Raw genomic sequence first — 13867 nt, 5'->3', positions numbered from 1 at the left:
TTAAACTCGCTTAAAGTTAAATTAAAATTGATAAACATACATTTTATTATGACTAAACTGAAATGACTCCAAAATTCTCATGTTTTCTGAACTGTTGTACCTGGTCAACTATAGTCTTGACTCCACATTGAACGTAACCTTTTGTATGTTTGTTAATTGCTAAGATACAAAAAAGCTAAACTGAAATTAAATATTTCAATTAAATGTTGTGAAATAATCAGAATTTTATTAAAGTTTCATGAAAGCCTAAAACACTTTTTGTTTTTAGATATTGACAGATATGTATTTGTGGCCTGCTGCTAAAAACACCATTAGGACATATATATTATATTATTGGGTAAAAATTAATTATTTTTGTAAAAAAAAACAAAAACATTGTGTTATAAATGAGACTGTTAATGGTTTTATTGGAGTACATTATACAATGTAAATATATGATTAAAGTATTTCTTTCTGTTTATTTTCAAATATTATTAAATGACAAAGTTACCATAACAACTTTAATGTTATACAGTTTGGTATATTTAGCTTCGGCCCACCACCCTCAATTAAGTTTGGTTTTTGGCCCTTTATAAAAAAAAGTTTAGCCACCCCTGGTATAAAGTCTGTACAGATTTTAAGAATAGCAGGAAAAAGTTGGATTTTGTCAAACAACAATAATCATGTAGCATTATTTCCATTTTAAAATACGAAATCTTTTCTAATTTAACAGATTTTAAAATATATAATTAATTTCTGTGATTGCAAAAAATTTAATAAATAATAATAAAAAAAAATAATAATATTATTGATATTAAAACGAATAGTCTAATATTCTGAATCACAGCGCAGTTAACATTTCTAATTACTATTCATGCTGACAAATAGCGCTGCTATAATTTCCATTGTATTTTTAAAAATCTTTTAAAATATATTTTTATGTAAAAATAAAATGTAAAAATAATCTTATAACCCCTAACCTTCACATTTAAATTCTATAAAATGTGTATTATGTACATGTGTAATATTGCAACTTATAATTAGAGTACCCATAAATAAAAATAAAATTAAAAATACCATCAAACCAAGAAAAGAGACATCCTGAATTAAGCCTCTTAATTTCAGATGACAAGTAATTGCTAGTGATCTATACAGACATGAGAAGAAACAAGACAGACGTCAGGTTTTTAAAGAGAGAATTACGAGGATGAACAGTATGGGATTCTAGACCAGAGGGGAAAAAGATGAAGTCATGTGGGGAAAGAGATCTGATAAGTGCGCCCTGCTGAGTTCACTACTGAAGCAGCAGTGTGTAAGTGTGCAGACGGGACTCAAAGCGGAGGGCGGCCCTGACTCCGAGATTACAAACTCTGGGAATAAAAGAGAACAGAATCATACAATCAGGGCCAGTGAAATTCATTTACACAACTTTATGTAACTGTGTTAACTGTGTTATCAGTGGAACACAAAAAGAGATGTTTTGAAGAGAGACAAATGCATTGAAATGACATTGACCACCGATCATTATACAGTGTGAAACATTCTTTTGTGTTGCAGGGGTGCTACTTTCAATAGACCAGAAAACTTGAACTCAATGGCTTTAAGAAAACTTTGTCAAACTTTAGCCAATCAGATAAGAGCTTGCCAAAACGATGGGCTTTGAGCTTTGTCAGCAAAATGAACAAACTGAATGGATGCATTTGTGCACATAAAAGAAATTTCCCTGCCAATTTATATTATTTATCAATTTAGTTATTGTGCACATACATTCTTTTGCACATGCTCAATCGGTAAAGCTAGATACAGTTCATCCGGAAAGTATTCATAGCGCTTCACTTTTTTCAAATTACAGCATTATTCCAAAATGGATTACATTCATTTATTTCCTCAAAATTCTACACACAATACTCCATAATGACAATGTGAATTTTATTGTTATTTTTTAATTAGTGGTGTGTGAAACCTTTAGTACGTGTGGTCATCAGACTGCTTCTCCACAAACAAAGAGAGGGAGAAAATCACAAGACATTGTCTCAGAAAAATAATTCCAAAAATTTCATTTTACATGATATTGGCATCAAATTCAAAATATATATACAAAAGATGTGTGACTTTTGACCTATTACTTTTCTGTGTTGCTCCAGAACATATTTTACATATTTGTTTATGAAATAATAAAATGTTTAGTGCGGTGCAATTTTTTTACATTACTTAAGCATCTATAACTTTTGTCATTTTGAGCATTATAGACAGTAGATGATAGATAATAAAGCCCAGAGTGTCTTCTTTCCAAAGATACATAAAATGTGAATGTAGACCAAATTATTCAGCAACTGTAAATGTTTTTTTATTTTTTGAGAAAGTGCCTCTGACGGTGAGGGAGAGAATGTTTATTTAAAACATAAACCCATAAAATACTTGGCTTTCAAGTCATATTTTTGTACGACATTACATTAATGTTTTCCTGTGTTTGTATATGGGAAACAAATATTGGACACAATACAAAAATTCCTCATGGCTTTATAATGTATAACTTTTAATATTTTTTTACATGTAACTTCTACTTTTACCACAGTAAAGCTCAACATGTGTCTGTAGCTTATTGGAGTCAGGAACTGTTACTATTTAAAGTTAGGTAGGTGTAAACCCCCAAAATCAAGTGCTGGCTAACAGGTTAAATTGTTGCAAATTTATAACAAATAAAAACACCGAAAGATCACGTACATAAGTATTCACAGCTTTTGCTCAATACTTTATTAGTGCACTTTGACTGTAATCACAGCCTCTAGTATTTTTGAATATGATGCCACAACAGGCACACCTGTCTTTGGGAATTTTTGCCCATTCCTCTTTGCTGTACCTCTCAAGCTCCACCAGGTTGGATGGGAAGCAATGGTGTACAGCCATTTTCAGATCTCTCCAGAGATGTTTAATAGGATTTAGGTCTGGTCTCTGGCTGGAAGATGAACTGTCGCCCCAGTTTAAGTTCAAAAGCCAGGATGTCTTTGTACATTGCTGCATTCATCTTTCCCTCTATCCTGACTAGTCTTCCAGTTCCTGCTGCTGAAAAACATCCCCACAAAACGATGCTGCCCCCACCATGCTTCATTGTAGGGATGGTATTAGCCTGGTGATGAGTGGTGCCTGCATGCTTTTCTCTGAATGTAACGCCTGGCATCCACCCCAAAGAGTTTAATTTTAGTCTCATCAGACCAGTAAATGTTGTTACTTATGATCTAAGGGTGCTTGGGATGCCTTTTGGTCCTGGTGGGGAGTGGCTTCCGTCTGGCTGGATTGTTGCACAGATGATTGTCCTTCTGTTAGTTTCTCCTATCTCTACAGAAGAATACTGGAGCTCAGACAGAGTGACCATCGAGTTATTGATCAACTCCCTGACTAAGGCCCTTCTCCCACGATTAGTCAACTTAGATGGCCGGCCAGCTCTAGGAAAAGTCCTGGTGGTTCCAAACATCTTCCACTTACGGAAGAGAAATTTTTCTGTAATCTTCCCCAGCCTTGTGCCTCGAGACAATCCTGTCTCGGAGGTCTACAAACAATTCCTTTGTTTTCCTGCTTGGTTTGTGCTTTGACATGCACTGTCAACCTTGGCACCTTAAATAGACAGGTGTATGCCTTTAAAAATCATGTCCAATCAACTGAATTCACGACAGGTGAACTCCAATTAAGCTGCTGAAACATCTCAAGAATGATCAATGGAAACAGAATGTATCTGAGCTCAATTTAAAGCTTCACGGCAAAGGCTGTGAATACTTGTATACATGTGATTTTTCAGCTTTTTTATTTTTAGTAAATTTGCAACAATTTTATATATAAAAAATTCTTTTCACATTGTCATTATGGGGTATTGTGTGTAGAATTTTGAGGAAATAGATGAATTTAATCCATTTTGGAATAAGGCTGTAACATTAAAAAAATGTGGAAAAAGTGAAGCGCTATGAATACTTTCCTGGAAGCACTGTATTAGCAAGAATGCTCATATAAACATAATCATATTTTATAAATATCAAAATATCTATTTACAACGTAACTGATTCCTTTAATGCAATGTTGAATCAGCTGCAGTAATTATTGCTGTCTTTAGTGTCACACGATCCTTCAGAAATCATTCAAAAAGCATTTCCATCACATTAAATAAAATGTCTCCTAAATTCAATTAAAGACAGCACACCTTTAAATTGGTGTTTGCACCTCGTTTACTTTAAAACCAAAATAGCACAGGCACATTCACCGCTTTAAAGTTAGAGTGAGCAAGCAGCGTTGAACAAAATCCCAGAAGCAGCCCGAGGTAAAAGGCTTCATCTCAGCACTACATGGAAAGTATGATCAATAGAGAGATTCTTACAATGCTGTTGAAACATTGCAGAGATATGATGACACACTTACAGCGTGAATGCAATTCAAACACGCTACAACAACTTCTTGGGGCCAAAATGGGGGGCCGAGGGTCACCTGTCACACCGTTCTTTCCAATCAGTAATTACGATGTTCGTTAACTTGTAATAACAGTTCAAATGAGAAAATGAACTCTGTAAAACCTTGAATATGAAACGGAAAATATGATTTCAGGGCTGCAAAAAGAATAGAACAAAAACAGAAGCTTTAGAAATGAGAAACAATGAGTATTCTCCACACCAAACAACTCGTATACTTCACACTTTTAGCAGCCAAATTTGGTTTACGGCTTCAATCTGGAATTGAGAGGAATTAGATTTCTATAATGTGGATTTGGGAGCTTTATGTGCAAATGCTTTTACCACGCCTGGAGAACTAAACAATGCTGGACCGCAGCAGTAAAAGAGGCTTCATTTCTCCTCTAGCCTGGGAGCTAAAGATAGTGCTAAAAACAATATCATTTAAGACACTTAATTCCCATTAAAGCAAACTCAGGAATCCTCTTAATTATAGATGAATCGTTATACAACTTGCTATATAGCATCCTCAAAACATAAAGCTGAGGCAACCTGCAGTGCTGCAGAGATGTAACCTTATATGTCATCTAAGTTCGGGTGACTTTTACAACAGGGTGTTAAGTGCCATAAGCACAGAAAAAAAATGTTAAGAGGGCTCGTTAAACTTAAAGTACGTAGGCTGTATGGTGTAAAATGAGGTCATAGAAACATTAGAGCTGTTCATAACTATGGCTGCGTGCTGCCCTTTATGGCTGCTGTGAGTCCAGAGCTCGAGTGCCTTTAATAATCCTTCAGGATGACACGAGAAGCTGCCGGGCCACATAAAAAAAGACAGTTTCTAATGATGCTGTAGTCAAGAACACCTGAAGTCAAGACCAAAATCAAAGTGTGTCGAGAGAAGACGAAAACCAAGGCAGATTTTTTGACCAGAACAGCTCTCCTCACACTCGCACACATTTGTAGTGGCCTGATAAAATAATTAAAAAGTCAATTATTCATTTATTTTAATTCGGCCTGGTCCTTCTATTCATCAGGGGTCGCAACAGTGGAATGAACTTATCCAGCATATATTTTACACAGTGGATGCCCTTCTAGCTGCAACCCAGTACTGGAAAACATCCATAAACACTCATTCACACTCATACACTATGGCCAATTTAGCTAATATAAATTCACCTATACCACATGTCTTTGAGCTTTGGGGGAAACCGGAGTACCTGGAGAAAACCCATTCCAACACAGAGAGAAAATGCAAACTCCACACAGAAATGCCAACTGACCCAGCCGGGACTAGAACAAGCAATCTTCTTGCTGTGAGGCAACAGTGCTAACCACTGAGCCACCAGGTCGCCCATTAAAAACTCATTTACACTACAGTTATAACTGTTGTTTTGATAAAATCAATGTATATATATATATTTGTGTGTGTGTGTGTGTAATATATTAACATCATTAAATTAATAAAATGTTAAGCAAAAAATATATAAATAATAGAAAAAAAGGAATAAAAATAGGCATTATTGCTAAAAACTATAGTAGTTACAAGAATAAAAAGAGTAGATTATTTAAATAAGGTAAATTAGATGATTAACCATTTCTAATTGTGTACAAACACTTTGCAGCCTGCATAGATGTCATTTTGTTCTCTCCAAGTACATAGTAAATTTTATACTCATTTATTAAATAATTAGTTATTTAATGTTTCGCTCGTGGCTGTTAAGATAATGCAAAGATAATGCAAAAATGCAAACAAATAATGGTAACTTCAGAAACCGAAAGCAAAAGCAAAAACTCAGACATTTTAGAAGATTTAGAAGCTATGGTTTGATGCATTTTGGCGCAAAAGGAGCGTCTCTGTGGGTCTGCAGAGCACGTAAGATTGTCTGTGGGAGTGTTGGCAGTTCTCGCGCACAGAAAACCAGCAGTAGGAAACGTGCAGATTGAGAGAAGATTTTCCAATAGTTAAACAAACACGAATGTTTGGTTATCTTGGTGGATACAAAAAAAGTGTAAAAGCATGATATTAGTAGCATTATTCATGTGTCATCATCAAATACAGCCTACTTGGGCGGAATATGCCTGGGCGACCCGCCGAAGTAAAGTCTATGTGCACTGATGTCTATCATAGCTACCCCCCCAAAAATTCAAAATAAAAAAAAACTCTAAAAAACAAAAATATTTAAATTATAAACACATATAATATAATATATATTTATATCAGATCTAATAATCTAATATAAAAACTTACACTGATATATTAACATGCTTCAAGTGATATAAAATGAAGTGCACTTTACTTGAAATGACTTTACATTGACATTAATATTGAAAATAGATGTTGTTCTTTTTTTTTTTTTACTTTTGAAATGTAATTGATCACATTAAAACAAGACTTTAAACTTCATCATATATCCAACTTTAAAAGAAAATCATCTGTAAAATAAAATTCCATGAAATGATATAGGGGATTTAAAGTTTTAAAGGGTTTGAGCTTTATGAACAAGCTGTAACTCACTGGAATAGTCAGTCATGAAAGCGGAGTCATTATCCTCGAAATCTGATGTCAAATGGTAACATTTTGCAATCATTTGTGATCGGATCACCTGTAATGGATCTTTATACCAGGTTTAAGCAATCTTTGATTACCACAGAACAGCCTTCATTCGGCACATATGTTTCTCCACTATGATTTGCAGCAGAACCAAAGGAAACAACCAGTAATCAGCCTGAAAGCCTGTAATACACCAGACCTTTAAACAACATACATTTGCGAATCACTGTCAGAGATTACACTCTTCTACATTTACAATGTTCCACATTCTACAGTCACACTGTTCAACCTTTTCATTTTCCCAGAAATTACATAAAAGAGACAGCCACAATGGGTGTTTTCATTACTCGGTCCACGTCCACGGCCTCAAAGAGCGTTAATATAGTACGTGACAGCTATAAAAAGCAAGGGTAAGCAATCTCATTCCTAGGGGATCCATAAACACGCCAGACCCCCGCAGCGAAATTGCCCGTCCCAGGGTTAGGCACTGAAGCGCTGCCTAATATGCTTGGCTGGCAGCGTCTCGGCAGGCTCGCACGCACTCCAAACCCTCTCATTTAGGATTGTCAGGCTAAGACTTCCCATGCCCGTCGCGTCCTGGAAATGTCACTAGCCAAAGCGGCGACGAGCCCACAAAGCGTCGCGTCGACAGGTGACCAGGCGAGACAACATGATGGATGAGCACGTAGGGGAAAAGCGGCATGTTAAACAGAACAAATAAACTGCTGAACAACAGTTGGCCAACAGAAAAGGATGTGCAGAGTCCATGTAGAAAGAGAATTTAAGAATTAACAAAGAGGCCCGACTCCTCCATCATGATCACAACAGATGAGTCAATCACCACCCACCGCAGGCACAAAACAAAACACACACGCATATGAAAAAGAGACACAGAATGGACACCCCCGCAATCACTTCACACTGCTAACCTCTGTTCGCTGGGGTCCCATCCTTGATTTCTCCTGTAAAGCTTATCTTATTACAGCAGCTTCGTCCCACCGGACACAGCTGTTAATTAGTTTTCTGGCCCTTCTCTTGTTTTTTTGACTCTCTCGCTCTCTCCCTCTCTTTCTCTTTGCAGTGCCAGGTGTGATTTCAGTTGGGAAGTCATCAAGGATAGTACAAGGCGTCCTCTCTATAGTGCAAATGACACGCATGCTGTTATTTCTCTTTTGGAGTTAATGAATTAAATGCTTTCTGTTGATAACCGTAAATATGAAACGTGACAGATGCTGGGAAATAATGATCATCCGGATTCAAAATAGATAGACCTTTTCTCCCTCCGAGCCTGTGATGTGCATCTTTCTCTTGAAAAAAAAAGAAAAGAAAAAGGAAAAAAGTCATGCTTGGAATTTTGTATTAGCAAACCTAATGGGGGAAGTCGATAGCTACATTATATGGGTATTATGTGAGGAATGGGTTTGATTATTTTCTGATTCTCCAGCCCTTCCGCAAGATCACTGCACTCCAGAGGACACATGCAGATGAGGAAATGTGACCGGTTATAGCACATTTACAATCACTTTAAACGTCATTTGATGGTTCTTTTATAATTATTATAAATGTGTTAGGCCTTTATGACTCTTTTGGGAGTCGGAATATTTGCAGTTTTAAAAAGTTATTTGTCACGCTGCAGGCCCCTCTGAAATGAACTAGTAAAAAAAGTGATTTTAAATTTAGTGTAGTCCCCGAGATTTATTACAAAGTCACTAACTTTTCGAAATCAAAAGTGATGTTTCTTGTACAAAGATGCCAATTAAAATGATTTCTGAAGGATCAGGTGACGCTGAATGATGCTTAGGATTTAAAAAAATTTTTTTACACAAGAAATAATAATAAATAATTGCAATATTCACAATGACTATTTTATTGCATTGTAATCAAATAAATGCAAAAAATGGACGTTGTCTGCATTTAAATACATTATAAATTATGTATATCATGCATTAATTCATTTTCTTTTGGCTTAGTCCATTATTTTTTAGGCGCAATTTGCACTACGGCCAATTTTATTCATTCAATTCACATATAGCGTTGACCTGTGGGGGAAACCGGAGCACCCAGAGGAAACCCACGGCAACTACGAGACTTTAACCAGCAACCTTCTTGCTATGAGGCGACAGTGCTAACCACTGTCTAGATGCTGTCATTTTTATATATTTATAAACCTGCTTTTTTGAACAAAAGGTTGAATTGTTGACAATTTATGTCTTTGCAAACTAATAAATTGGTGGTTAGCTTATTTATCATCCACATATGCAAATATGATTAACAGCATAACTGCAATTAATAAATGAACACTTATTTGTTTACATGAGACATATGAGGTACTTTTGACTTTAATTAACGTTTTAAATATGCTTATGCTCTTACACCGAGATTTTTGTTTCAAGCATGTAATTGTTTAAAAGATGAATCAAAATAAGTCTAGAAATTACATGTAAATATAAACACATAAAAAACATCTACAATATGTATAATACAGCTTATTTTTTAACACTTACAGCCAAAATACTATTTACTGTATTGTACATGAAACCCATTTACAATACTGTCATACATGTAATTACATTGTTATAAGAATGTAACTACAATGTTATTACATAGTACTTCTAATGTGATGGCATAGTAACTGCATCCAAAATAAAAGTTTGTGATTACATATGTACTGTGTATATTTACCAATAAATAAACAAACACTGTATCTGAAAAATACAAAAAAAAACATTTACAACAGCAATGTAAATACAATGTGATGACATAGTAATTAAGTTGTAATTACATGTGTACTATGCATATTTACATATACAACTATAAATAACCAAATACTTTGTTACATTGTTAATTACAATGTAACAATGTATCTACAATGTAACGACATAGTAATTATATCCAAGATAAAAGTTTGTAATTACATATTACATGTGGACTGTGTATATTTACAGATACAATTATAAATAAACAAATACTGTACATGCAATATATAAAGAAACATTTACATTTATAAATACTATCTTGGGTGTAACTACAATTTATTTGTAATGTAATGACATTAATAACACTGTAACGACACAGTAATTGCACACAAGATAAAAGTTTGCAATTACATTACTTCTGTACTGTGAATATTTATGCATATAGCTATGATTTACAAATACTGTACACGAAATATACAAAAACACATTTACAATATTATCATAGATGTAATTTCAATGGTTTTAAATGCAATTACAATGTTATAACAATGTCATTACAAAGTAATTACATAAAAATAAACACTTGTAATATGTACTCCATATACTTACGTATAAATAGACAAATACTGTATATGAAAATATACAAAGAAACATTTAGGTTTACAGATAATATATTGGATGGGTCTACAAAGTAATTGCAATGTAATGACACAGTAATTACATCCCAGATAAATGTTTATAATTACATGTGTATATTTACATATACAAACATAAATAAAAATACTTTACATGAAATATTACATTTATACATATTACAATGGATATAACTACAGCGTAATTACAATGTAACTACAGAGTAATTACAATGTAACAACACATTAATTACATATAAGATAAAAGTTTGTAATTACATATTAAACATGTAATCTGTGTACATTTAAGTATAAACTATAAATAAACACTACATGATATAAACAAAGCAACACATTGATAAATATTATCTGGGATGTATTTACAATGTAATAGCAACAAAATTACATTCAAGATAGTAGTTTGTAATTACATGTGTATTGTGTATATTTACATAAATAACCATAAATACACAAATACAGTATATGAAATATACAAAGAAACATTTACGTTTATAAATATTATCTTGGATGTAACCATATATTTATAATGTAATTACAATGTCATAACACAGTAAGTGCACACATGCAAATATGTTTATAAATCAAGATTAAAGTTTCTAATTACATTTTACTTACATGTGTACTGTGCATATTTAAGTATATAATTATAAATACACACTCCATGAAATATACAAACACGTTTGTAAGTCTATGATGCAATTACAATGTAATCACAATGTAGTTACAATGCAACAACATAGTTGTTACAATCAATATATAAGTTTGTAATTACATATTACATGTGTACTGTTTAAATGTATATAATTATAATTTTAAAATACTGTACATGAAATATATGACACATTTGCAATATTATCATACATGAAATTACAATGTTATAACAATGTAATTACAATGTCATTACATCCAAAATAAAAGTTTGTAATAATTAGCTATTTTTTCAAAGGGAAAGGGGCTACAGTCTTACGGGTTTGTTAAAGGAATAAAACTGTGTGTGTTTCATGGCACTTTAAGGCACCTTTCATTATTTATTCTGGTATGACATGAGATGATGCACATTAATATGAATCGCTGTCCATCATATTGCAAGCGAAAATTGCAAAGATGTTGCTATGCTGTCAATATTTCAGTTTTAAACCACATAGGAGATGAACAAACACATACAGACTGGCAACAACAGCAGGGTGAGTAAAAGATGACTGAAGGTTCATTTTTGGATGAACTGTGCCTCTAACCTATAATGATGCTGTTAAAAATAGATTCATGGTCATCTCTTGCGTCAACTGCCTGGAAACCAGTATTGCTCGTGTGCAAACAAAAAATTCATCTCAAGCTCAATGATCCCCTGAGCATAAAAAGCAGAGTGCCAAGACTAGTAAACACTGCTAATAATGCAATCCCCGGACATGAGCCATGCAGAGGCCTTGATGCAATGAGAGGGAGATTGAAAGGAAAAAGAAAGAGATAAGAAAAGATCCGACAACAATACCGAGAGCAGCTAAATGCACTACATACTTGGCACTGACTTTGAGCACCGGTAGGCAGCCACTAGCAAAGGCGAATCTGACAAGGAATAAATCACCCCACATGATGTCATTATAAATGGCCGTGGACGTGGCCACTCCAGCTGAGCAGAGGAAGTGTGAAAGAGAGGGTGACAGAACAGTGTGATGATGACTGGTAATTGACAAGAGCAGTGCTCTGCGTGACCACACAGTACAGCGCCAAAGCCCTTCCACAAATATTAGCCCGACTCAATAAACACAACGTATCCGTTTCACTGGCATGAACTACGTCAACACGAACCATAAATGTGTCCCATGAATCCTAATAATGTTCCTTGACTTTTCCTGTATGTGTAGGAGGATGGCAATTGAACTTTTTTATGTTTAATACTAATTTAGCATAACGTTCATGAGCAGTTGTGCAGGCCACTTGCTACACAGGCTAAATGTACCATTAGAATAGATGCTATTAAGACAATGGGGTTGTGAACAGTTTACAGATAGTTATACACTGGCATAAGCACTGTCTCTCAGATTATTTCAAAGATGAGAAAGTATATTTATCTGGGCTGATTGTAGTTTTAACTGTAAGCAATGAAGCTGTAAGAATATCCAAAACTGAAAAATAAAATAAAATAAACCAAAATAGAAAAAAATAAATTAAGTTAAACAAAATAAAATAAATTAAATAATATTAAAAATGTTAAATATATTATAATTATGATGATTAAATAATTACAAATATTTTAGATTTAAGTCATGTTGGTCAATTTCACAAGTTTTCTGTTTTGACTGATTTATAAATTTCTTCTAAAATACCTGCAAAATCTTTAAAATGCAATTTGCTTTGTAGATACAGTTACTCCCATAGAATGAGCATATTTGAAATATCTAAAATTTATTATTATAATTCATTTCATTATTTTATTTATTAATATTAATAGTATTATTTTAAATGAATAAATGTTATAAATTAAATAAACAATAAAACTATCAAAAGTGTTTCATTGAAAATTAATAAATAAATAAATAAATGAAAATTATAAAAGCAACATGCCAAAAAAATGATAAATGATATTTTAGAAAGGACCTGTGCAGACCCTGATAACAGTTAAAAGGTTAATATGTAATATTTAATGATATAATATTTAAAATGATTAGTTCATTGAACCTCAACAAAAATAAATAAACAATAATTGTATAAAAAGAGTACCTTTTAAAAATACAACAAATGCATTTGTTTTAAATGATATTGAAAATGTGCACACTCACATGCATTTAAAATGTGAGGAAAATAAATTATAAATTTATAACCATACAAAAATCATATATTACTTTTTTAAGTAATCTGTAGTGATTTTTAATGTTACATACATGATATCAAAATAAATTTTCTAAAATTGTAGCTCTTTAAATTTAAACGTGTTATATAAATTTAAGCTTGTTAAATATAATTGAATTAATATTACACATTATATGTGTTAATTTTATTATGGACACAAGTATGTTGTTACCCTTTACCGTTTTTCCACAGACCTATGATGAAACATTCATCTGGCATAAATACCAAAATATGCAAATGATGGCAAAGGGAGGAACAGGCGTCTTTCAAGGTAACAACCTGACATCGTCTTTAAGCAAGAGTCCAAACTCACTCACCTGCTTGATACCAAGTCGATAAGCCATGATACGGTCGACCGCATTGGGATTCATCTGAGTCCACTGGAGTTTGAAGCCGTAGACACGAGGTTTGTTTTGCCACAGTGCGCTGTAGGTATCATAAAAGAACTCAGGAGCAAATGCTTTACCTAAAATAAAAAAAAGAATAAAACACACACACAGACATTACCATTAATCCATATACAATCTTAAAACTTAATTCATATTTTGTTTCTTGTGTCTGCTTTAAGTTGCACTTTTATTCTTGATTTGAACCAAAAGCAAACTACAAGCATTGGTTTTATAAGATCTAAATTATGCTAAATATACGTATTCATCCCTTTGAAAATAATGGAGAAGTGTCTATTATTTTGTATGTATTAGGAGATCATTA

General features: G+C 33.3%; 1 protein-coding gene across 11 annotated transcripts in view; it reads right to left on the bottom strand.

Annotated features, from left to right (window-relative positions):
• Window positions 1–13867, bottom strand: part of mdga2a (MAM domain containing glycosylphosphatidylinositol anchor 2a) — a 349723-nt gene that overhangs the window by 46439 nt on the left and 289417 nt on the right. For all 11 annotated transcript variants that reach the window (XM_073928613.1, XM_073928617.1, XM_073928614.1 and 8 more), the window contains one exon: window positions 13474–13622. In XM_073928613.1, the coding sequence (XP_073784714.1) occupies window positions 13474–13622 (149 nt within the window). The remainder of the gene's footprint in view (window positions 1–13473; window positions 13623–13867) is intronic.

The sequence above is a fragment of the Danio rerio genome, chromosome 17 (assembly GCF_049306965.1).
Source record: "Danio rerio strain Tuebingen ecotype United States chromosome 17, GRCz12tu, whole genome shotgun sequence".
In the NCBI taxonomy this organism is placed as follows: domain Eukaryota; kingdom Metazoa; phylum Chordata; class Actinopteri; order Cypriniformes; family Danionidae; genus Danio; species Danio rerio.
This window is presented reverse-complemented; position numbering and strand designations above follow the sequence as displayed.